Below are 25633 nucleotides of genomic sequence, written 5' to 3'. Positions count from 1 at the left end.
TATTTTTCATGAAATGGACCTCAATCTACATGCATTGCTTCTGTTTTTTGTTTTCATTTTAAGCATGGAACTTGTAAATGTTCATGTTCAGAGAGACTCGGGTATATAAATAGATGGATTTTGTTCTCTCACAGAATCAAGGGAAATGGGGGCCAGGTGGAAAGTGGAGTTGAAACCCAAAGTTGAGCATAATTATATTGAATGACAGGATTTTTAGTCTTCTGCTCCAATTTCTTATGTTCATGGGCAGAAAAATAATCAATACATATTTCTATCCATATATCAGTAAGTGGAAATTCTATCAAAACTTTCAAGACAACTTGGAAAGAGGACAAATAAATTGTCAATTAGTGTTAGATGATGACAAAATAAGAACAGAAAATGCTGGAAAAACTCAGCAGGTCAAACAACATCTGTGTAGAGAAATAAGGTTGTGTTTCAGATTGATACCTTTATTAAAAACTGACGGAAGGTGCTCTGATGACTCGAAATGTTAACATCTGTGGAAAGAAACAGATTTATCTAATGTAGAGTTTTCCAGTATCTTTTATTCTTATTTCAAGTTTCCAGCATGTATAGTATTTTGCTTCTACATGTTCACATTCCTGTTTCAAAATGTAGTTTAAATTATCTGATGCACTCTGTCAGTTTCAAATCTTCCGACATCCAATAACTTCAACTCATCCAAAACTTTGCTGACCATATCATAACCTACACCATGTCCTATTCAGCCTTGATGTGCTTGCAGACCCGTATTGATTCACAGTCCCTCCATTTGAAACATTCATCCCCATGTTCAAAACACTTCAGTGTCCCAATCTCTCAACCTTTATTATCATTTTCAGTCCCACACCCCTTTTAAGAGTTTTGCGTGCCTCTAATTCTGACCTATTGTGTATTCCAAAACTTCTTTTGATCATTAAGGGCCATTCCTCATGTAATCTGGATTTAGGTTTTGAAAATCCCTCCCTAAAACTGACTCATTGCTTCCTTTTCCTTTTATTTACAAACCTACCTGTAAACACACCTCCTTGATTAAGCTTTTTGCATTTCCCAATGTATCTGTTTGTCTCGGTGTCAATTTTCATCTCATTCCTCTGTGAAACATCATGGAAATATTTTTCTACACAGAAGGTGCTATTTAAATGCAAATTGTTACACTTGGCACGGGTTGTTACAGTTGGCACAGCAGAAGAATTATGTTTGCTGTGTTTCTATTAATTTAGTTGAATAAAAGACCATAAGACTGAGTGAGCTGCATGCTGTACGGCTATGTAAAATATATATATCATAAATGATCTCTTGAGCTCTTACATTGGCCTTGTCATTCGCAGCTAAATTTGGGGATTATGTTCACCCACGGTGGTATCAGGTTCTCCTGATCACATGCACACACACTGTATCTAATACTGGAGTCTTACAGAACATCGGTGCTCTACTGTGTACTTCACAGTTTCCACAACACAGCCTGACGTGGCAAAATAGTCTCTGAAAAGCTTAAATTGGTTGTCACGTTTTGCTGGAAAGAGTAGTTTGTGGGATTTTGTTTAATCAACATGTTTCTGGTTCTCCTAGCTACCAGGGAACTGAAGGACTTCTTTGCAAAGGCCCGCAATGGATCTATTCGCATTATGAAGGTTATAATCAAAGATGGTGAGTTTCGCCTGTTTTATGCATTTACTATACTATATTCACCTCTAATTAAAAATGAGAATGTGTGCGCTCTTTTTGGAAAGGAACACAGATAGTTTGGGATATTGTATGTGAAGTACAGCAAAAACTTGGACTTGCGTTGAAGTTTTAAAATGGTGCTGTATAGACCTTCTTGTCATATTTATTACAACATTAATATACTTTTGACTGCGTTTTATTTAAGAGCAACATTTAAGTTTTTTTTTTAGAAAAGGGTGCCTCTTGTTAATTACTTATTAGATGTGTGTATTCCACTCATAAAAACTCTCAGGTTATGGATAGTTTTTCACGGCCTTCCTGACTGGCTGGCTGATGGCACAGTATCTGTGAGTTTTCCCTCTCAAAATGCATTAAGCCTATTGGAAAATAAAATCTGTTTGGATTCCTTTGTGTGAAATTAGCCTGTGATGTTTCATCCCTGATTAGGTGAAATAATGAAAATCGTAAAATATGACAGTTTGAAAGGGAGGACCTGTGTTCATACAGATGTTTGGAATTAAAGTCATCTATCTCTCTGATCCTGTGTTTTGCGTTAAATATGTTTGAGCACCATCACTCACACCCACTGTAAGTTGCAACACCCTTGATAAAAATGCCATAATTAGGCTACGAATAGGAACATATGGTCAGTCTTATTTCAGACAACTGATGTGGGAAGTAGAATCTTATGTAGCTGCAAGAGGGAATGCTGGTCTGATAGTAAAGACATATTGTTGGATATGGTGCAAAATGAATAGTATATCCAAAACTTTTCCAAAGCATGCTAAACTTGATCTGACACCCACAGCTTGATGAATACAAAAAGTATTATTTATTTTTCACTGTTACATCAGATTTCTTAAAAGGTCTTAATTTTTAAATATTGTGATGCTTCCATATGGCATTCCATTCTCTAGTTTTTGATGGGTTTGGTGACATTTGATAACAATAGGAGTTACAGTGACTGAAAATTCGGTTCGTAGATGTGAATGCATTCTTTAACTGATACGCTAGATTAATATCCAGCATTTTGGCATCCCTTGTTAGGACGATCTATCATGAAATATCATGTATATGAAGGTCAATTTTTGTTTGTTAACATTTTGCAGGGGAAATATCATACTGTCTTTCCTTTAAAAAGATGTACCAAATGGTGTAACATGTTTACTGATGTATTGTCCAGGGAGAGTTAGGATCTGGATTTGCAATTCCCCAAACACTCACTCATGTGCATCATCGGTTCAAGCAACTTGCTATTAACCACCACCCCAACCTCTTTTAAAAGTGGGGGAATGTTAAGGTATAACTCATTGTGATTCCCATCTCCTGATTACTAGAGTGGCATTGACATATCTGTCTACCAGTTCACCAGTCTGTTATCACTTCCAGGACTGGAAAATGCCAAGAGAAGTCCAAAATAGGTGAGATGAGGTAGGATGAAATCAAGGTCCAATATGCCTTATTCTATAATCAATAACCTGGACAGTTGTTGCACGGCTAAATTTCACAAGATATTTTCCTGTTAATGTCAGCAGTACGCTGGAAAATATAGATTAAGAGCATTTTGTGCTTTGCTGAGAATTTGTTTTTGCATGGTGAAATAGCTTTATGAAGCAACTCAAAGTCAGGAGGGTGGGTTGGGTTACTAAACATGTTGTGATGTCAGTTGACTTGAGCGACATGATGGGACTTATCATTTTCTCTAAAAGTGACGACAGCTGCAGGCTATGCTTAAAATAGTGCATGCAGCTGATGGGTTTGGCTGGATTGGACTCAGAGCAACATCATGAGTTTCTGCAAAGAATGAAAACATGCTACTGATATAAAAGAAAATATTACACAATGCACGTGAAAGCTGTAGATAAAATAGCAGTTACAGATTACCATGTACATAGATGATGTACATTTGGATACAGTTGTCTAACTTTATATAGAATTTGCTTCTTTCCAGTGATGTTTCCAGGAGGAGAGCATCTTGTGCATTCAATTGTAATATTTGCATTTAGAATTTCATTTTGCCAAACTTACAGAAGCTGCTATTAATTCTCCAATTACCCATCAGCTAAGAAAAAATGTCATTTTGGCATGTCCTTACCATCTGTAGTCTTGTTACCTGTCTTAAAACATCGGGTCTCAGCTATTGAAGACTTGGATGAATTTGCAAGATTTAATGAGTGGCGTGCTACAGGAACCAGTGCTGGAAATTCAGTTGTTTACAGTTTATATAAATGATTTGGATGAAGGTTGCAAGATAAGGTTGCTAAATTTGCTGATGACACAAAGATAGATAGTAAAGTAAGTTATTACAAGATCATAAAGAGGCTTCAACAATATTGATATTTTAAGCGACTGAGCAAGGATGTGGCAAATGGAGTACAATGTGAGAGAATGTGAAATTGTCCATTTTGGCAGGGAGAATAAAAAGAAGCATATTATCTACAGCAGACCTTTGAGGCCACAGGGAACTGGGTGTCCTAGTGCTTGAATCGCAGAAAGCTAATATGCAGATACAGCCATTAATTAGGAAACTAGCAGAATACTAATATTATTGCGATGAGAATTGAATACAACTGTAGAGATGTTATGCTTCAGTTATACAGCACATTGGTGAGACCCTATCTGGAGTGATGTATTCAGCATTGGTCACCTTCTTTAAAAAAAGGGTATAAATATGTCGTAAGCCATTCAAATAAGGTTTAATCAGACCAATATCAGAAACGTGTAGGTACTCTTAACGAGTAAAAGTTGAACAGGATAGGCTTCAGGGGACTGCTTTGTGGAACACCTACGCTCTGTTTGCAACAAACAACTGCACCTCCCAGTTGCGAACCATTTCAATTCCCCCTCCCACTCCTTAGACAACATGTCCATCCTGGGCCTCCTGCAGTGCCACAACGATGCCACCCGAAGGTTGCAGGAACAGCACCTCATTTCGCTTGGGAACCCTGCAGCCCAATGGTATCAATGTGGACTTCACAAGCTTCAAAATCTCCCCTCCCCCGACCGCATCCCAAAACCAGCCCAGCTTGTCCCCGCCTCCCTAACCTGTCCTTCCTCCCACCTCAAGCCCCACCCCCATCTCCTACCTACCAACCTTATCCTGCCCCCTTGACCTGTCCATCCTCCCTGGACTGACCTATCCCCCCCTTAACTCCCCACCTACACTCACCATTACTGGCTCCACCCCCGCCTCTTTGAGCTGTCTGTCTTCATCTACTTCACTAACGATGACTGTATCGGTACCGCTTCGTGCTCCCACGAGGAGCTCAAACAGTTCATCCACTTCACTAACACCTTCCACCCCAACCTTAAGTTCACCTGGACCATCTCTGATACCTCTCTCTCCTTCCTGGACCTCTCTGTCTCCATCTCTGGTATCCACCTGGAAACCGATATTCATTTCAAGCCTACCGACTCCCACAGCTACCTAGAATACACCTCCTCTCACCCACCTTCCTGCAAAAAGGCCATCCCCTATTCCCAATTCCTTCGCCTCCGCCGCATCTGCTCCCGAGATGAGGCATTCCACTCCCAGACATCCCAGATGTCCTCGTTTTTCAAGGATCGCAACTTCCCCTCCACATTGGTCAAAAATACCCTCGACCGTGTCTCTCGCATTTCCTGCAACTCATCCCTCACACCCCCTACCCGCAATAACAACCAAAACAGAATCCCCCTCATCCTCACGTACCACCCCACCAACCTCTGAATCCAACGCATCATCCTCCGACACTTCCGCCATCTGCAATCTGACCCCACTACCAAAGACATTTTTCCCTCCCCACCCTTATCTGCTTTCCGGAGGGACCACTCTATCCGTGACTCCCTTGTCCGCTCCATACTCCCCTCCAGCCCCACCACCCCCGGCACTTTTCCCTGCAACCGGAGCAAGTGCTACACCTGCCCTTACACCTCCCCCCTCACCGCCATCCCAGGCCCTAAGAAAACCTTCCACATCAAACAGATGTTCACCTGCACATCTGCTAATGTGGTATACTGTATCCGCTGTTCCCATTGTGGCCTCCTCTACATCGGGGAAACCAAGCGGAGACTCGGGGACCGCTTTGCAGAACACTTACGCTCGGTTCGCAACAAACAACTGCACCTCCCAGTCGCGAACCATTTCAACTCCCCCTCCCATTCCTCAGACGACATGTCCATCCTAGGCCTCCTGCAGTGCCACAATGATGCCACCCGAAGGTTGCAGGAACAGCACCTCATATTTCGCTTGGGAACCCTGCAGCCCAATGGTATCAATGTGGACTTCACAAGCTTCAAAATCTCCCCTCCCCCGACCGCATCCCAAAACCAGTCCAGCTCGTCCCCACCTCCCTAACCATTCCTCCCACCTCAAGCCCCACCCCCATCTCCTACCCACTAACCTCATCCCGCCTCCTTGACCTGTCCATCCTCCCTGGACCGACCTATCCCCTTCCTAACTCCCCACCTACATTCACCTTTACTGGCTCCAACCCCACCTCTTTGACCTGTCTGTCTCCTCTCCACCTATCTTCTCCTTTATCCATCTTCTATCCGTCTCCCCCTCTGTCCCTATTTATTTCAGAATCCCCTTCCCCTCCCCCATTTCTGAAGAAGGGTCTCAACCCGAAACGTCAGCTTTCCTGCTCCTCTGATGCTGCTTGGCCTGCTGTGTTCATCCAGCTCTACACCATGTTATATTATTTTTATCTCAGGTTAGTATGGGTTTATCCCATTTCAATGGCTGTAGCAGTCTAATTTGATCTCATCGTGTAGTGACAATCAAACACTTGCGCCTCAGTCCTCCCTAATTATTCCTCATTTGATTAAAAACCTGGTTAAACATTTTATTTACAATTTTTTTTATCATTTATGTATTTTGTTCAATCTTCCTGTGTTGATCTTTGGGGTGGATAATTTTGATACTCGTTTAGTTATGATATTTGTAATAAGTTGTTACAGATCAAAGGTCACCTGCAAGGTGAGGGAAGCATGGTTCATTCCTTTCAACTTTGTTTTCTTTTCTTGTGAGCACCAATACATTCTCCTTCTCATTTAATTCTCCACAGTGCTGAAATTACCGTCATTACTGTAAATTTCTTTCTCCGATAACTTCAAGATGATAGACTCAGTGATGACAGTTCAAAGCCAAGTCAACCCTGTACTGTAAAGCAAACTCAAGTTATCCAGTACCTCAGCCAGGCAAGTCAACAATACACCCAGGCACTGTTAATGATTGACAGCCAGCTTTATTCACAATTGTAATCTAGAAGGGTAGCTGTGTTACTGGAGGATTGGTATATGTTCCAACCTGCTTCATATAACCCTAGAAAACAAAGCCCTATGATGGATGATCCTATTTGATTAAACTCTGGGACTGTCTTGTCCAAGCTTTAGGACCCTGAAGCCTTGCCATAGTCAACTGACATTGTAAGGTTTTTAGAGCTGAGTAAATTGGGAATACCAGCGCCTAGAGGTTCTCTTTCAAATCACACATCTTCCTGACTTGAACCTATATCACTGTTCCATCATTGGCACTTGGTCAGAATACTGGAATTCCCTAACAGCACTATGAGTATCCCTGCACCCTAAGGTCAGCAGCAGTTTAAGAAGACATCTCATCACCACTTTCCCCAGGGCAGTTAGGAATGGAAAATAAATGTTGGCCAAACTAGTGACTCTCAGATACTTTAAGCATATAAAACAAAAGTATGTTGTGTCCCTAAGAATGAAAGTTTGCACTCAATATTCAGGAACTATCCAGTCAAATAATCACATTGCTGAATTGCCACTTGGTCATTAACTCATTAACTGTTTCTCTCTTTGCAGATGCTACTTGATCTGCTGAATTTTCCAGTACCTTCTGTTTTTATTTCAGATTTCCAACATCTACAATAAATTGCTTTTATTTATATGTATGTTGCATCACTAAGATATGCATTTACCCACTGATCTGTATAACAGCACCACATTAAGCTGTGCTCATCTACAAGTCCATAATAAAAAAAATGTATTTGCTAACATAAACCACAATATATTAATCTGTAAAGTGAGCCTGTATTTTGTTAGTTGCAGTGAGTGTAATGATCAAATGAGAAATATAAAATATTTGTCTTGCAGAATGGAAAATTAGACCTCAGTATAACCTGTACCAGGTTTTAATGACGTCTTTCTTCCATTCCATGTAAGTGTCAGTTCTGGTAGCAATCACGACAGTTCGGGCAGGGATTCAAAATTGCTTGCTTGCACTGTCAAACATACAAACTAGAATTGTGTGCTGCTCTTGGAACATGAGAAGGCAAAAATCAGGTTCCCAACATCGGGAAAGGCCAGTTAGCCAGGATGAAATTCCCCTTCCCAAATAATTTCTCCATGAGGAATTAGTACATGCCTCCAGATTCCTGTCTGCATTTAAGAGGCACACAGCAGATGCAATACTATACTTGCTGGACTTTGGAGTGAGTTGCTGCTACTTTGTCTTCTTTGGATTACATTCACCTATGCCATGCCTTCAAGTCGCAGTGATCTAAATTGTACAGGACATGGAGGATGACCAAGGGAGGGAGACTTGATTGTAATGGACATTATAAAGAAGACTTGCCATGGTTGGAGGTCATATTGACCTGACGATAGAAGGACCAGAATATTTAGCTACTCACTGCAGAAGTCTGAGTGATTCTCCTGGCTTCCAGAGAATGAATACTGCCTGGCTACCCTTTTCAATACAGCACCGGAATTAATGACCCCTTAAGGTAAGAAGTTGTTAACTTACTGCCCAGCAGCCACAAAATTTACCATGTTCTTCATGCATGCATATGTAATAAGCTGAGAATTGCGTGAGAAAAGCCAACCTGCCTCTCTGGAAGTGATGCTTACTTCTACACCCATCGTTCAACTTGGCTGTATAACAGAATATTCCACCCATAAAGTTCTTTGAGTTTTTAAAAAACCTAGAAAGTAAATATCTGAATAATTCTAAATAATAGTCTCGGGCTTTTAATTGTGAAATTCAGTTTTTCAGTTGCAGTCTTGTGGGAAAGATGGATGATCATGGATTTTAAAAAAAAAGTCATATTTGAACCTCTCCAATAAGGTTTCCTCCCCACCACACCACTGAACTGATCAAATACAAATGACATCCGGGGATGATGGTGATCTATCCCTCAGCCTGTTTCCTGACCTATCTACAGAATTTGATGCAGTTGATCGAACAAACTTCCTTCAATGCTGTTCGCCTTTGCTCAGCTCGGTGGAATTACTCCCACTTGCTTCCATTTAAATCTAGTTGTAAATAAAGAATCATTTGCAATGGCTTCTCTTTTGACATTCTTCAGGAGTTTCTATTCATGGCCCACTCCTGTTTTTTCATTTACATGAGGCTTTAGATAACATGATTCAAAAATATGTTGAATTCCACATGTACATTCATGACATAATCACTACTTCTCTTGACACCACCATTACCTCTGATTTGTTATGCTATTTGTCTGACAATTAATAGCGTATGAAGATAAATTTTCTCCAATTTAATATTGGATGGAGTGAATGGTCCTCCCCGTAATCTCTTTCTAACCATTGACTTCATCCCCTTCCTGATAACTGTCAAACAATGAGAAGACCATTCACAAGCTTTTGTGTCTTCTGCATTATGAAGCCTACCTACTTTCACCTCCATGTTATCACCTATCTTACCTACTATTACAGCTTATTCATACTTGTTGCTGTTAACTATTCCAGTGCTTTCTTGGCCAAATTTTTATCATCCAGAACTCTGCTGCCCACACCCTAACTTGTATCAAGTCCTATTCACTATCACAGTTGCCTACTTGGCTCATGTCCTTGATTTTAAAGTTCTCATTCCTGTTTTCAAATGTATCTGTATCCTCATCCTTAGCGCTGAAACTTTAGACCCATAGCATCTGGATTATCTGTGCACCTCAATCCTTGCCTATTGCATATCCATGATTTTGATTGCTCCATAATAGGCAACAGTACCTTCAGCAGTGTGGCCTTGAGACCTGGAATTTTGTCCCTAAATCTCCATACCTCTTTCCCTTTCTTTAAGATGCTTCTTTAAAACACCTTTTGATCCTTGCCTTAACATCTCTGCATGTGAATTGATTGTCAAATTTGGTTGGTTAGTATTCCTGTGAAGGACCTGGGAATGTTTTAATTGGGCACTGCTCTTTAGGAAGGTGCAGAAAAAAATAATCACAAATGTGGTTTCAGGAATAAGGAATTTCAGTTATGAAGCTAGGTTGAGGAAATTGGAGCTATCATCTTTGGAAAAGCGAAGGCTGATAGGAGATCTCACAGAGATATTCAAAGTCAAGAGGAGTCTGAGACTGAGGGCGCAGATTTAAAATAATTGGCAAAAGAAGCAACAGAGTTGTTCAAGAGAAAATGTTTGTACTATAAGCGGTTAAGACCTGAATGCACTGCTGGCATGTGTAGTGGAAACAGGCTCTGGAGACAAAAATTCAAAAGGAAATTAGAGTGTTATCTGAAAATGAAAAAAGCACAGGATTATGGGAGGAAAAAACATAAAACAGAAATTGCTGAAGATACTCAGCAGGTCTGGCAGCATCTTGAAGAGAAAACAGAGTTAGCATTTCAAGTCCAGTGACTCTTCTTCAGAAGGAAGGTGGGAGAATTGCATTAGATGAACTGTTCATTCAGAGAGCTCATGCAGACTTGATGGGCCAAATTACCACCTCCTGCACTGTAACAACTCTGTGATTCTGTAAAGAAAACACTATATGAATGCAATTTGTTGATATTTCATTCAATTCTATCCCAAGGACTGAATTGATTGCCCTCTGTTGTATCACAAATGTAATATTCTACTCCAGAAAGGAAGGGAGAGAAATCTGGAAATCCATAGGTCAGTTAGCCTAATGTGAAAATGTTGGAATCCACTATTAAGGAAATAGCAGCAGGACATTTAGAAAATCACCATGCAATTGAGTAGAGCCAATGTCATTTAATGAAAGGGAAATTTTATCTGACAAATTTATTCAAGTTCTTTGAAGATGTAACCATTAAGGTAGATAAAGGGGAACCAACAGACAATTGCATTTGGATATCCAAAAGGTGAGGCATGTGAAAAGGTGCCTCAAAAAAGGTTACTGGACAGGAGAAGAGCCCATGCTTTTGGAGGTATTGTGTTAGCCTGGACAGTGAGTTGGCTAATGAACAGAAAACAGGTTCTCAACTATTTACTATCTAAATGAATTATATGGCTGGCTCTGCAAAGATAGGTAGGAAAGCAGGCTGGAGCAAATGAATATTGGAAAGCTGTTCTGAATAATTTCCTAAACTGGCCAGTTAATTAATGGTCAGAGAACTGGCTTGCTGTCCAATTAAGGACAGTAGGTGGCTGTTGAAGCTAAAGGGCCATTCAACACCTTCCAGTACTGAAGAAGCAGCGGTCTGCCTTCTCAGGCAATGAGAGGTCTTGAGATTGAGCTATTCATTCTTCAACTATTTAAACTTTCAAATAAAAAAAGCAGCAATTACCATTGGATGTCTTAAGGGGATCTACGACATGTGGCATTCTACTGGTGCTGCTGGTGTCTGGCAGGTCAGGATTGTCTCAGAAAGTGCCAACTCCTCCAGTCTGCCACCATTATGCTGGGTCTAGCAGCTGACCAAGTTTGGAGAGAAAGGCAATTGTACCCTTAGTATACTGGCTGAGTATGCTTAGTATGTGGTCTGTATCTCAGCTGTAAGTGCCTTTGTGTGGGAAACCATTAAACACACACCATGTGAAAAATAATGTTAGAGTGCGACAGTCGAATACTGGATTGCCTCACTTCCGGTAAGCTGAGAATTCCTCACTTCTTGCGCTCTACCGTGACGTCCAGGAATGGGAGCTGTTTGTTATTCTCCTCCTCTCTGGTGAACATGGACGACACCTTTGTCATCATTAAACGGACCAAACTAGAGGAGACACACAAACTTATAAACAACACCCTCACCAGAGTAAAATTCACCAGAGAGGAGGAGAAGAACAAACGGCTCCCATTCCTGGACGTCATGGTAGATCGCAAGACAAATGGAGAACTCCAAATGAAAGTACACAGAAAAGCCACACACACGGACCAGGTACTGAACTTCAACAGTAACCATCCCAACACTCACAAATGAAGCTGCGTGCGAACACTATTTAAACGGGCAACACCACACTGCAGCAACACAGAACTACGCCAAGAGGAAGAAGAATGCCTCTTGCAGGTTTTCAAGGATAATGGATATCCAAAAAGCTGGGTCAGAAGATGCCTACACATGAACAACACCAGGAAGAAACTACACGCCCCGACACACTCATCACACTACCCTACATCAGGAACACATCGGAACTAACCACAAGACTCCTACGACCGCTGGGCATCAGAGTGGTATGCAAGGCCACATCAACCCTACGTCAACTGCTCACCCGAACTGAAGACCCACTCCCCGCCATGGACAGGACCAATGTCATCTCTAAGATCCCCTGCAGAGACTGAGAGAAACACTACATCGGACAAACAGGAAGGAAACTAACAACAAGGGTACACGAACTCCAATTGGCTACAAAAAGACACGACCAATACTCATTCATCTCAATCCACATGGATAAGGAGAACCACCAATTCGACTGGGACAACATCAAAATCCTGGGACAAGCTAAGCAGAGACAGGCACAGGAATTTCTAGAAGCCTGGTACTCCACGAAGAAAGTCCTCAATAAACACATAGAACCCCATATACACTCCACTAGGAAGGAAAACCAGAAGTGAGGCAATCCAGCTCAATGGACTCCAGAGTTTAAAAACCAGGTGGGAAAACACACCGACGCTTCATCGGTGGCTGCACTGATGATGTTACCAAGCATGGTAACGAAACGTCTGCGGAACAACAAACCAGCTTGGCGAGCCAACCAACCTCAACACCCACTACCCGAGCTACAGATCTACTCCAAAACGTTAGACAGTTGAATATATGTGGTTTTTCAGAGCTTTAAGGGAGCTACGGAATCAAACAACAAAGAAGTTTAAAAGAAAAGATGACTTTGAATTACTCTAAGTCAAAATGGCTGTGCATCTTCTACTCCATACTGCTGAAGAAATGAAAGGAGATATGAGCTAGAATTGGATTCTTCTTCCCCACACACAGCAGCAAAACTGTAAAATAGCAACCAAATTAATTAAGAAACCTGAGCATATAAGAGTTAAAACACTGCTCTCTGGGCTGACAAAAGAGTGCTATAAGTTGTTAAGCAGCCAAGACTTATTTGAGGAGCAGAAAAGTCAGGAAGGAGAGATTTTGTACATTCCAAATACATGTTTTGAACCCCATATCACTTATGAAGGATATTGTTCAACATCGGAATTGAAGGTGAGAGGAAAATTATTGGCCAGAATGTGACTGCACTGATACAGCTAGCTGAATCCTATGTATTTGGACAACTGAAAGATGACCTCACCAGAGATAGGATTGTCTTAGGCATCAAAGATCCTGCCATGTGAGCACTTCTGTTGAGAGAGAGGAAGCCTACTCTTTAGAAGTCTGACAGCATGTGCAGGAACACTGAGGTTGTTAATCATCAGCTAGATCGGATTAATGGGACAACAGATCACTTGTGCCCTATGCCAAGAGACATCACAGACTGAATGAGACTGACAGACTGGGAAAGAGGAACAAATGTTTGCAGAAAGGCCAGCAAAATTTGCAATACCAGGTGACAGAATATAAATATTGTTGAACACATCATAGAAGAGAAAATTAAGCATGTTCAATGTGGGGGAAGGAGGGCTCCTACTGCAAGAAGCTTAATCACTTTGCATGCAAGCACATTCTATAAAGCAGGAAAACAACCCAAGAAAGATGGCTGCTGGAGAACTGCTAGTCATTTGAAAAAGTATTGCTACAACTTACAAAGGCAAAGGCTTTTCCTATCCCTGATGCAAGGAATTGTTATTGCCAAGTGAAATTGGATAAAAGCATCATTTTCTAACTGCATTCTGGATGCCATTCAGATAGTTGAACATGCTGTTTGGTATTTCCATCACACCAGAAGAGTGTCAATGTACACAGTATGAGGCAATGATCCTTCCAAAGTGGAAGCTATTGTAAATGATCTGCTCGTATATGGATGTGAAGACACAATGGAAGAAGCCATTACAAATCATAATCAAAACTTAATGCAAGAGCTTATCTGAAACTGAACAAGAAAAAGATTCAATTGAAGACGCCTGAAGGTAGGTTATGTACTGAAATGGAAGGACTTCACATATATCCAGAGATAACACGGTGTGGAGCTAGAAGAACACAGCAGGCCAGGCATTATCAGAGGTGCAGGAAAGTTAATGTTTCAGGTTGGGACCCTTCTTCAGAAATAGGGAGGGAGAAGGGAGCGCAGAAATAAATAGAGGAGGGGTGGGGCAGGGGAAGGTAGGTGGGATGGTGATAGGTGAGTGCAGGTAGGAAGTGGAGGAGATTGTTCAGTGAGGTGGTAGGGGCGGATAGGTGGGAGAGAAGATGTCAAGTCAAGGAGGCAGGTCTGTTGAACATGGGATGAGGCCGACTGTGGGGAGATTTTAAAACTGGTGAAATCCATGTTTGGGCCATTGGGCTGTAGGCTCCTGAGATGGAATATGAGGTGCTGCTCCTCCAATTTGCAGGTGGTGTCATTGTGATACTGGAGGAGGCCCACGATAGACATGTCACCCAGGGAGTGGGAGTGGGAGGAGGAGTTAAAATGGTTCGCGACCAGAAGGTGTAGTAGTTTGTCACAAACAGAGCACAGATCCTCTACAAAACGATCTCCAAGCCTCTGCTTGGTCTCACCAATGTAGAGGAGGCCACATTGGAAGCAGCGGATGCAATAGACCAAGTTGACGGATGTGCAAGTGAACCCCTGCCTAATGTGGAAGATTTGTTTTGTGCCTTGAATGGAGGTGAGAGGGGAGGTGTAGGGGCAGGTGTAGCACTTCCTGCAGTTACAGGGAAAGGTGCCGGGGTGGTGGGGTTAGTGGGGAGTGTGGAGTGGATGAGGGAGTCGTGGAGAGTGCGGTCCCTACGAAAGGCAGATCGAGTTGGGGAGGGAAATATATCTTTGGTTGTGGGGTCTATCTCTGACTCCAACATAGATCCTGACAAGGCTATAGCAGAGATGCTGAATCCAACATGTGAAAGCAGTGCAACAATTTGTTGGATTCATGAACTATTTACCATAGCTATTGGCTAATTTGTCATTAGAGTGTGAACCTTTTACTCTAACTCATTGCTCAGTGGTATTAGGGCACAGAACAAGAAGCAACTTCCACTATAGTTGAACAGATAGTGATGACAACAGTAGTGCTGAGGTGCTATAATGTCAAGCCCACTTGCACGGTGATGCCAGTGAGACAGGACTTGGAAGACTTGCAACAAGAATAACAAGTTGCATTTGCATCCAGTGTATTAATGCAAACTGAAAGATGTTGCACTCCGGTAGAGAAAGGGTGACTTACGATTATCTTTGTCTGTGAGCATTTTAATCAATATCTGTTTAGGAGAGACAAGGTGACAATGTAGCCTGATTACAAGCCAGTTCAAAGCATTTTTCTCAATTTGCAAAGAATGTTACTTCATTTACACATGAAATACGGCACAGTGGCTCAATGGTTAACACTACTGCCTCAGTGCTAGGGACCAGGGTTCAATTCCAGCCTTGGACGACTGTGTGTGGAGTTTGCACGTTCTCTTTGTATGTGTGAGTTTCCTCCGGGTGCTCTGGTTTCCTCCCACAGTCCAAAAATGTGCAGGTTAGGTGGATTGGCTATGCTAAATTGCCCATAGTGTCCAGGGATGTGTAGATTAGTTGGATTAGCCATGGTAAATGCAGGGTTACAAGGATAGGGTATGGGGGTGAACATTAGGGGTGATACTGTTCAGAGAGCCGGTGTGGACTCGTTGGACTGAATGGCTTGCTTCCACAGTGTAGAGATTCTATAAATACAAGCAAGAGAAACAGGTGTCTTTGCTAACATGCTATCAAGAGCAGCACTCCCTATGAAGAAAGTGGAAGATGCTAAGAGAGAGTTTGAAATCTTCTGGATTGAATGAGAAGCAGCAGCTCATTGCTGTGGATATCATCAACTCAGCAGAAATATTGAATAGAATGGATCACAGTAAAGGATGCAACTTTCCAAATGCAGCAGAAAGTAGTGATTGAAAAAATGGCTTGAACGCATCAAGGACACACCTGTTGTAAGAGTATCTTGGGCATACAGAAATGAAGTAACAGGCAAAAATGGCATCTTGTACAAAGGAAATAAGGGTAATGGCTTTAAAAGGATGAAAAAAGAAACACTGAAGCACATCCATGAAAGCTATCAAAGAATTGAGTCTAGTCTGATAAAGGCGAGGAAAGTGCTCTAATGCAATCATTGACAACTAAATTAAGGACCATGTCAGCCAATGTAGTGCTTGAAATGAATACCAACCTAAGCAGATTAAAGAGCTGCTTATGACACATGACATTGGCAAACTGTGGATGAAGCTTGGAACTGACCTCTTCACTCTCACATGAATTGTCACTATTCTGACTACTGGGAGTTTGCTACCAGTGAAATTGAAGAATGTCTGAAAGTCATTCCTGCATTGCAGACCTCGTGATGAATGAGACTGGTCCACAATTCACTGGTGAAGAAATCAGCTGCTTGAAAAGGATTCAGAAATTTAACATATGCACAATCTCCATAGTTCCCAGACACCAATAGAGAGGCTGAGGCAATACAAATTGCCAAAAGGATGATAAAGAAATTGGGAAAATCCAGACAGACCTGTAAAAAACAATCCTTGAGTGGAGAAATACACCTTCAAAAAGCATGGAAAGTAGTCCAGTCCAAAAACTAATACCACACCACACTCAAACTACTCTTCCAATTATTAAAATAAAACTACTGAAGCCAGAAGTTGTACCAGACATGAGTGACAAAATGAAGCTAAAACAACAGGAAGCCACATTTCACTTTGATAAAGCTGCCAAACCTTTGCCAGCGTTGAACATTGGAGAGTCAGTCAAATTGCAAACTCTGAATGCTCTCAACAAGAGTTAATGCATGTGGCAACTTGAGATCTATATTGAGAATTGTTAACTTAATTGTATGTAGTGAGTGTGAACAACCAGATATTTTATAACAGTAGATGTCTGTGCACAATTACTGAAGCCTTGCCTCCACTGCAGGCAGCTGATCGGGAAGATGTGATCTTACCACCTACGCAATATAGCAGAACCATCAGTTCCAAAGGTCCACCATTCAGCAGTAACAGAAATTGATCAGTAACAACAGTTACTATAGCAACTACAATCATTACAGGAATAGCACTCCCTGGGAGAAGGAACTTGATACTAGGAACGAGCAGAGACCAGATGAACTGTTAACAACAACAACAACACATTCATATCGTTAGGAGACTAGTGTGATTTAAAGATCACGTATGCAATGCGTGATAAGAGACTGACAAAAGTGGAACTAACTAGAGTTAGAAAACTGTTTTGTTCATTTATTTTCTTTTGTGACAATGTATATGGGGGATCTTTCATACTGGTAACTGCAAATGAAAGTGCATACAACATTTTCCTACGAAAAGGGAAATATTTGAAGAAATGCATTTGCACCCTACATGTACTGGTTGGCTTGTTTTAGTCACATGTGTCCTCTACCTCTGTTTTAAATGCTGTTGAGAGCAGGTTCTGGGAAGCTGTGAACACATATCACTTGAAACAACCTGATCCCAAGTGTTTGTGGCCTGGAGGCTAATTGAACTATTTTTCTAATCAGCCTGTTCAGAGGTATTATTACATAACTATGGAGCAAGTGGGACTTGAACCTGGGTCTCTTGGTCTGGGGTAAGGACTCTACTACTGCGCTACAAGAGGGCCCATTGGAGACTATTTGAAAAATTTTAGTTAATCCTCTGACAGTAGGATGTGTAATGACCCTTTAAAGTGCGCTAATCGACTACCCTTGCAAGCAGGCAGGGAACACTGCTGCCCTTAAAGAGATTATCTTCTTTGGTGAGAGGAGTAGAAAACAAAATATTATTTCAGAGATAGTAGGAACTGCAGATGCTGGAGAATCCGAGACAACAAGGTGCAGGGCTGGATGAACACAGCAGGCCAAGCAGCATCATAGGAGCAGAGAGCTCCTAAAATATTATTTCAATTGAGAGAGGCTGCAGAATTCCATAACGAGGGATGTGAACAGCTCTCTCTCAGAACACAAAATTCGCATGCAGGAAAGGAGCTGAGGCTAAGACCAGATCAACCATGATTGTTTCGAATAGCAAAGCAGGTTTGAGGCACCATATGGCCTACTCCTGCTCTTCAATATGTTTAAGAGACTAAAATTCCTCACGCATCTCACCTGAATAGCAACATTATGGCTATGTCTGTGGATTGGATTATTCTCCTGTTCAACATAATATGAGAAGCAGCAGCATTAAGACCGAATATTTGATTGGTGTTAATTCTACTTAAGTGCCCAGTATTAACATTTTATTATACTGACCACCAGCATTTTTCTTCCCTTTCTAACTTATAATGTTCATAATAAATAATTATTACATTTCACTGAGTATGAGGGTTGCCAACTCGGAGATGAGCTATTCCAGGAGATTATTTTGTCCAAACTGGTTGATGTTATCAGTTGATCCATTCCTACATCCATAAACATGAAAGCCATCATCAATGTCTGTGTTTTAACGTATAATAAATAGGAGGAACAGTACAGAAAAGGGGATGAAGATGCGCACCTGATTTTATTCCATTCAAGTGATGCTTGTTCTACAAGATGCCCCTATGATCTGAGCAATACAGAATTTCAGTAATGCCAGCAGGAAGCTGGAAGTAGACTACAATTACAAATTGTTATTTTTCTGCTTTTATTCCTATTTTTCTGCTTTTATTCCTGTTTTTCTGCTCTTGCCCATTGTGATGTGTTTTGTAAATTGACTGTTTTATTTGTGATTTATTAAAATCCTGATCTATTCTACAATCTCTTCATAAATTAGATACTAAATTCAACTGTATAACTTACATATAACTCTATATAACCACTGTTTTATGAAAGGTTTTACCTTGCTTGTACTGGCTTCTGATGCCAGAATTTGCAAAGCTCTTGATCCCACTCCAATGATATTAGTTTGTTGAGGCCACGTGTCTTGGTCATTTGCCAAAAAAAAAGCATTGGAAAATATTACTGTGTATAAGCAGCTGACACCATGTCAAAATTGGGTAAAATGAAATGCAGCAAAAGGTTGGTTTCCTTTATATCTGTTCACTTTAGTTTGGAAGATGTGTGTGACAGTTGGCTGCACGTTAAGGATCACATCTCAGCTGATTTCAAAATTTCAAAGTCAGTTTATTGGTGACTTGCTAATTCAACAGTTTCAGCATTACTTGTAAGTAGGGCACGATTCCAGATGTATCTGATTTAGGCAAGTTCTGATGAGAACAGCCTGCTTTCTTTGAACAATCTGTTCCAGGAATGGGTGTAATTCAAAAAAAATGCAATCAAGGTCAGAGGTAACATTAAAAACCGAAAGAACTGCTAATGCTGTAAATCAGGAACAAAAACAGAAGTAGTTGGGAAAGCTCAGCAGGTTTGGCTGCATCTGTGAAGAAAAAATCAGAGTTAATGTTTCGGGTCTGGTGACCCTTCTTCAGAACGGTTCTGGAGTTCAAAGTTTTAATTCTGTCTTTCTTGTCTGATCAGAAATTAAAATTTCACTAATACTCTTTAGTCTCTGCTCAAAAGAGAACAATACTGACTTTGGCAGGTTCTCTATTTAATGCATTCCCCCAACCTTGATATCTCGTCTACATACACTTCAAGACCTTAACATCTTTCCTAAAGTCTGGTGCTCAGAATTCAGCACAATACTCGGCTGAGCGCAAAATTCTATGGTTATGAGTGTTTAACATAACTCTCTTGCTTTTGTATCTTATGCCTTTACTTATAAAATGAAGGATTCCATGTGCTTTTCTTTAAATACAGTTGAGCAATCATAGCACCTACTGACAAAGGCCTGGTGATTCATTTATTTGAATTGTGTACACATACATGACACCTGTGATAATCTATGAATCTTGGAGATGCCTTTTTAGGAGATTGAGTTTAATGCTCATACCTCCAACAAACTGACGACAGCTTTCCCAAACAAGCTGTTGTTACTAAGTGGAATATACTTCCTATAATTTTGAAATGTGGCCTGTCTAGATGTACGACTGTGAAACAGAATTCACTTTGATGTTTGTTTATAATATAGAGCTGCGAACATGCCCAGTCTCAAAACAAGGAGGTGAACATGAGATCAGTTAGTTTTCCTTGCAAAGTCAATGGCTTTTAAAAAACAATTGTGATTGATGCACAAGCAACCTGATAGAATCTTTGGTATTTTCTAATCAACCTGTTCAGAGATGCTTTGGCACATCTCTAGAGCAAGTGGAAATTGAACTGGGGCCTGCTGCCCCAGAGTTAGAGACATTACCACTGTACCACGAGAGCCCTTTAAAATTTGTTGCCATAGTCCAGCGGACTAATCTGATAGAATTGTAGAATGATGCAGGACAGAAGGGGGCTGTGCAGCCTCACCAACGCCCTGTACAACTGCAACATGACTTCCCAACTTCTATACTCAATGCCTGACTAATGAAGGCCAGTGTGCCAAAAGACTTCTTCACTGCCCTGTCTACCTGTGACTCCACTTTCAGAGAACTGTGCACCTGAACTCCAAGGTCACTCTGTTTCACTACACCCCGTAAGGCCCCACCATTCACCGTGAAACTCCTACCTTAATTTGATTTTCCAAAATGCAAAACCTCACACTTATCTATATTAAACTCCATTTGCCATTTCTCAGCACACTTCCCCAGCTGATCAAGATCCTGCTGCAATTTCCGATAACCTTCCTCACTGTCCATGATACTGCCTATTTTAGTGTCATCCGCAAACTTACTAATCGTGCCTTGCACTTTCTCATCCAAATCATTAATGTAGATAACAAACAGAAATGGGCCCAGCACCGACCCCTGAGGCACATCACTAGTCACAGGCCTCTAGTCCAACCAGCATCTATTACATTATTATTACATTCTGCTTCCTACCACCAAGCCAATTGTGTATCCAGAAAAGAAAGTATGTTTAGTTCCTCTGAGTGCTTCACACAATGAATTTACATTGCACAAACTGGTGGCTTTTCAGCAATCCAATCAAGTATTCTTTATATTATGCAATCTCGTTGAATTTGGTTACAAAATTCCTGTCTATGTGAAGCAACTTCCACATCACTCCCTAGAAATCTGTCAGGTGCCTTGAAAGTTCTCTTTAGGAAGCATATTGGAATTTAAGGCAGATGTAGTTCAATGTGTATTTTAAAGCTTGATATAAGTTATTGTCAGGAAGCTTTCTAATAATCGCAATTATATATGAAATACATGCATCTGATTAGAATGCTTTATATCCTCAGTAAGTCCCAAAGTGTGTTACAGTCGATGAATTACTGTTTTGGATGCACATCCAGGTTCTAATGAGGTAAATGAACAGTATAATTAGGTTATGGTTATGATAGTTGACAGATGAATGTTGGCCAAGGCACCTTAGGAAAAGTGCCATGGAATTGTTCACAGCATCTTTGTAGATGGGGAGGCACTCTGGATTGGAGGTGGTATCTGTAACAATGCAGCCTGCCTCGTCACCACATTAATGACTACAGCTGTATTATGATATCATGTTTCAGAGTAGGACTAAACAACAATCTGTGGACTCCAGGATTGAGAATGATTACAATGAATCGAATTGACTGAGCATTAAGCATCAAGCATCAATCTAATAACAAATACAGTCCTGTAAAACTAAATTGGACAGAACTAAATGATGTTGCTTCGAAGTCTATCAACTATATGTAGAATAACAAATTGCAATGCAAGCAGTTAAAACCTTTACTGAAGAAGTTAAAACATTACCTGTAACGTTTTTTACCTGTCAAGTGCAGGAGAGAGTAAGTTCACAGTGTAGAGAATGGTGTTGATACTTTACATCAGCAGATAATCGTAGTACAGGCAAAGACGTCAATGAGTTTTCTTTAGAAAAGATACCATCTGTCATACTCCATGCGTTCACTTTGTTTCTTACCTGAACTATATTTTATTTAAATTGTTTACTATTGTATATACGAGCACAGTGATATTTTTAATTTAGTTTGCGTAGCAAGGATATGCACCACACAGTCTGCACAAACAATATTAACAGAATTTTCACCCATTGTTTCCAATCTTTAAAATGTGCAATGGGGTGTTTGTAAAAAAAATCCAACTTTATTGTAAACGAGCTATTGATCAACGCTTCTTTCAAAAGAACATAGAAAGTCAAGCACATTTATTAAGGAAGGATTGATTATAAATACGTACCACCCTGAAAGCTGAATCAGAGGAATCTTTCATAAGCTTAAACTAAGTAACCATTATTGCTTACATAGCACGCAGATTCATTAAATTAATTGCAACAAAAAAAATGAAACAATGATTTACTTTTGCCTGAGCCATTGAAATTATATTACAAACCAGATTGTCTATACTGTTTTCTATTCAATTTGATTCCTACACTTAACTGTACAATTAGTAACTCTTTAGACTGCTGACGAAAAGCATTATTAAGCAGAGTAATGACATGGTACAGGGCCATTGTTCTAATGAAAGGTTGTTACACTTCTTAGTACTTCTAAATAAAGGTCATCATCTAAAAATCTTGTCTGTAGTTTTTAAACATTTCTCCAATCAAAAAAGCCTTCCTTCGAAGACTGTGCAGCTTTTTAGTTAATGAGCAGAATTATTTAAGGCATTATTATTATGTTAACTATTGCTCGTTTCAGAATGGCTGCTATAAATTCCTAAGCAGATAAGTGCTTTGCTGCACACTTGTCCTGGGATCCTGCAATGTAATCTAAACTTTGCATAACATATTCATGTCGGTGATTAGTGAACCTTCTCTCATTAGACTGCATGGTTGTACTAGGGAAGCTGCACATACTATCTTTTTGGTAATGGAGTATGGACAAGATTGACTGTCTGCATGTGCACATATCACATTGGGGCATATGATTATTTTTGCACCAAGACAGCAGCTGCCAGGGCATTACACAGAATGATTTTAGCGCACAAATAGGGAGGGATTTAGAGTGTGCAATGTGGAATTTGTCATGCATCTGAATTGGTATTGAAGTTAAAGTAGCTACAGAGATTCTTCTTTTAATGCCAGTTCTGATTCAACACATGCCATTGATGATATGTTGAACTTTTGTTCCCAATTTAATCCTTCCCAATTCAACTCCATTTTGTATTTACTCTGAACCCATTAAACTTTCAGATCTCGTTTCCAAATCTTTTGACTTTCAAAAGATATACCTCATGTTCAAATTAAAGTTCAGTCGGAACCCTCAATCACTGCACACCAAAGTCAGAAGTCACACGACACCAGGTTATTGTCCAACAGGTTTAATTGAAATCACAAGCTTTTGTGATTATATTAGTAAGTTTGCCCTCTTAAAAATCGCCTGTACAAGAACAGCAGTCTCGGTGTCTCTGTTGTTAATTGTATAATCACTTAGTTGTGCAACTGGAGTAAGATGAATTAAAAGTGACCAGTTACCTTTGTTGAAGTTAAGAAATAACCTATGATTTTAAAAATCCAATAAAATCTCCTATTTGTCATAACAGGACAACAATAAATTTTGCTGCATATATGAAATGATCCTTACATATTTTTACTAAATAAAATCCAAAAGAACAGCGGATGCTGTAAGTCAGAAACAAACACAGAAGTTGCTGGAAAAGCTTAGCAGGTCTGGCAGCATTTGTGAAGAGAAATCAGAGTTAACGTTTTGGGTCCAGTGACCCTTCCTCAGTTTTGCCAGACCTGCTGAGCTTTTCCAGCAACTTCTGTTTTTGTATCTTACATGTTTTAAAGCTGGCCTATCCTCATTTTTAAATCCTTTCTAATTCAGATTCAATTTAGTCATCCAGTCAAAACTTTAGATGTTGACTCTACCCATTCTTACAAGTATATCATGAACTATTGTAGGATAAACCTAAGGTGAAAATATTAGTTTAGAGAAACTATTAGTTACTTTTCTTTTTGATACACTATCTCCGAAGGTCAAATTTACTATGATCAATTCTGATCTCACAGATTTAGATATCTCTTACTCAATCTACTTTCATGCCTCATATTACATTAACTTATAGACATTAACAACTGTGGATTTAAATTGGACCATTTGTATCAGTTTAAGCCCATGACTTCATACCCAGTTTTAAGCATGCATTACACAGGCTTGTTTAAATTGGACCGTTTGCAACAGTTTAAGCCCGTGACCTCATAGCCAGTCTTGTTTATAGACACTAGTCTTGTTCAAAGAGAGGGAGCACTTATAACTCAGTTTTCTCTCCATTATGAATTACTAGTAAAGGTAGTAAGTGTGAAATGTGTTGAAGTAGGAGCTGAAAATGAGAGGTAATTGACAGAAATGTAAATTTGAGTCTAGTGATGAACAACCATCCTAAGCCTTTAGCATTCCAAGGTCCATGGCACCAAAAGTTAAATCTGAACCATGTATAGTTTGAGAAATGTCAGTTTCTTTGAGGTTTGATGGCGGTATACAAAATCATGAACGTTGTGTTGAAAGTTTATAATATAATTTAGGAATTTGGATTCACAGTAGAGATAAATGGGTTTTTATTTGTAGTTCTGCAAAGGTGAAATGTTTTCTTTGAGGTCCAAAAGTCATAATTTTGACAGAGTTCAGACTAGCAAGCTATCTGCCTAGTTACTTGATGAAGCATTTATAAAGTTGAACTTTTATGACCTAGAGAACAGATGGTCAGGGACCACTAGCAGGTTGAATTCAGAAGAAAGACAAGTCATCAGCAAAAGGGCAGTTTTTAGTTTGTATAAATCTCCAGGCTGAGAAAACTTAGTTGATAGAAGTCCCCAGGCAGTCACAGAAAGAAACCTCCCAGCCATCAGAGCTAGAAAGAAGTCTCCAGCCTTTCAAAGCTGAAATGAAGTCTTAAGCTGTTTCAGCAGCCCAAGGAGGCCTGGAAATTGTAAGTTGGTCTGTATTTATATGCCTGCAGGAGACACGGTGAGAGTTGCATCTGGAGAATGTGCTTGAAGTCAGTTGAGTAAAAAACTTTACTATAAAGATAAAAGTGATACTTCACTGGCGTGTCTGTAACGGATGTTGAATGGAAAAGGGTTGAATCTTCCTGTTTGCTGTTTATGTTAAGAGATTTCTAAATTGTCTATTATATACATATATGGCTTTTTTCAGCTGTGTAATAACTTGCATTCTTATGTTAAAGGTACATTGGTGGCTTTGTGTGATGTGTCCAGTGACTGACCAACACAATAACCAAAGTTAAAATATAAAACTTTATGGTATATCAAGCCATGGATTTGTGTTGTCCAGTGTCACCATGTGTTGGAATTATAACAGTACTGATAGAGTCAATAAGATGAAATTGATCCCCTTGGAAAAAGGTTTAGTGATATAGATTTAAGGTAATTGGTAAAAAGAACCAGAAGCAATTTGAGGAATTTTCTTTTCCAGAAACTTGTTGTCATCTGGAGGTAGTAGGAACTGCAGATGCTGGAGAATCCGAGACAACAAGGTGCAGGGCTGGATGAACACAGCAGGCCAAGCAGCATCATAGGAGCAGAGAGGCTGACGTTTTGGGCCTAGACCCTTCATCAGAAAAGGGGGAGGGTAAGGGGGTTTTGAAATAAATAGGGAGAGAGTGGGAGGCGGATAGAAGAGGGATAGAGGAGAGGATAGGTGGAGAGGAAACAAACAGGTCGAAGAGACGGGGATGGAGCCAGTAAAGGTGAGTGTAGGTAGGGAGTTAGGAAGGGGATAGGTCAGTCCAGGGAGGACGGACAGGTCGAGGGGGCGG

At 40.3% G+C, this 25633-nt stretch overlaps 1 protein-coding gene across 2 annotated transcripts in view; it reads left to right on the top strand.

The window, feature by feature from the left end:
* Positions 1 to 25633, top strand: part of LOC109911514 (twinfilin-2) — a 107519-nt gene that overhangs the window by 25127 nt on the left and 56759 nt on the right. For both annotated transcript variants that reach the window (XM_020510834.2, XM_020510832.2), the window contains exon 2: positions 1576 to 1653. In XM_020510834.2, coding sequence (XP_020366423.1) covers positions 1576 to 1653 — 78 coding nt within the window. The remainder of the gene's footprint in view (positions 1 to 1575; positions 1654 to 25633) is intronic.

This window comes from Rhincodon typus, chromosome 16, assembly GCF_021869965.1.
Source record: "Rhincodon typus isolate 14 chromosome 16, sRhiTyp1.1, whole genome shotgun sequence".
NCBI classification, from domain to species: domain Eukaryota; kingdom Metazoa; phylum Chordata; class Chondrichthyes; order Orectolobiformes; family Rhincodontidae; genus Rhincodon; species Rhincodon typus.
Note: the sequence above shows the minus strand (reverse complement) of the source record. Positions and strands in the feature narration are given on the sequence as shown.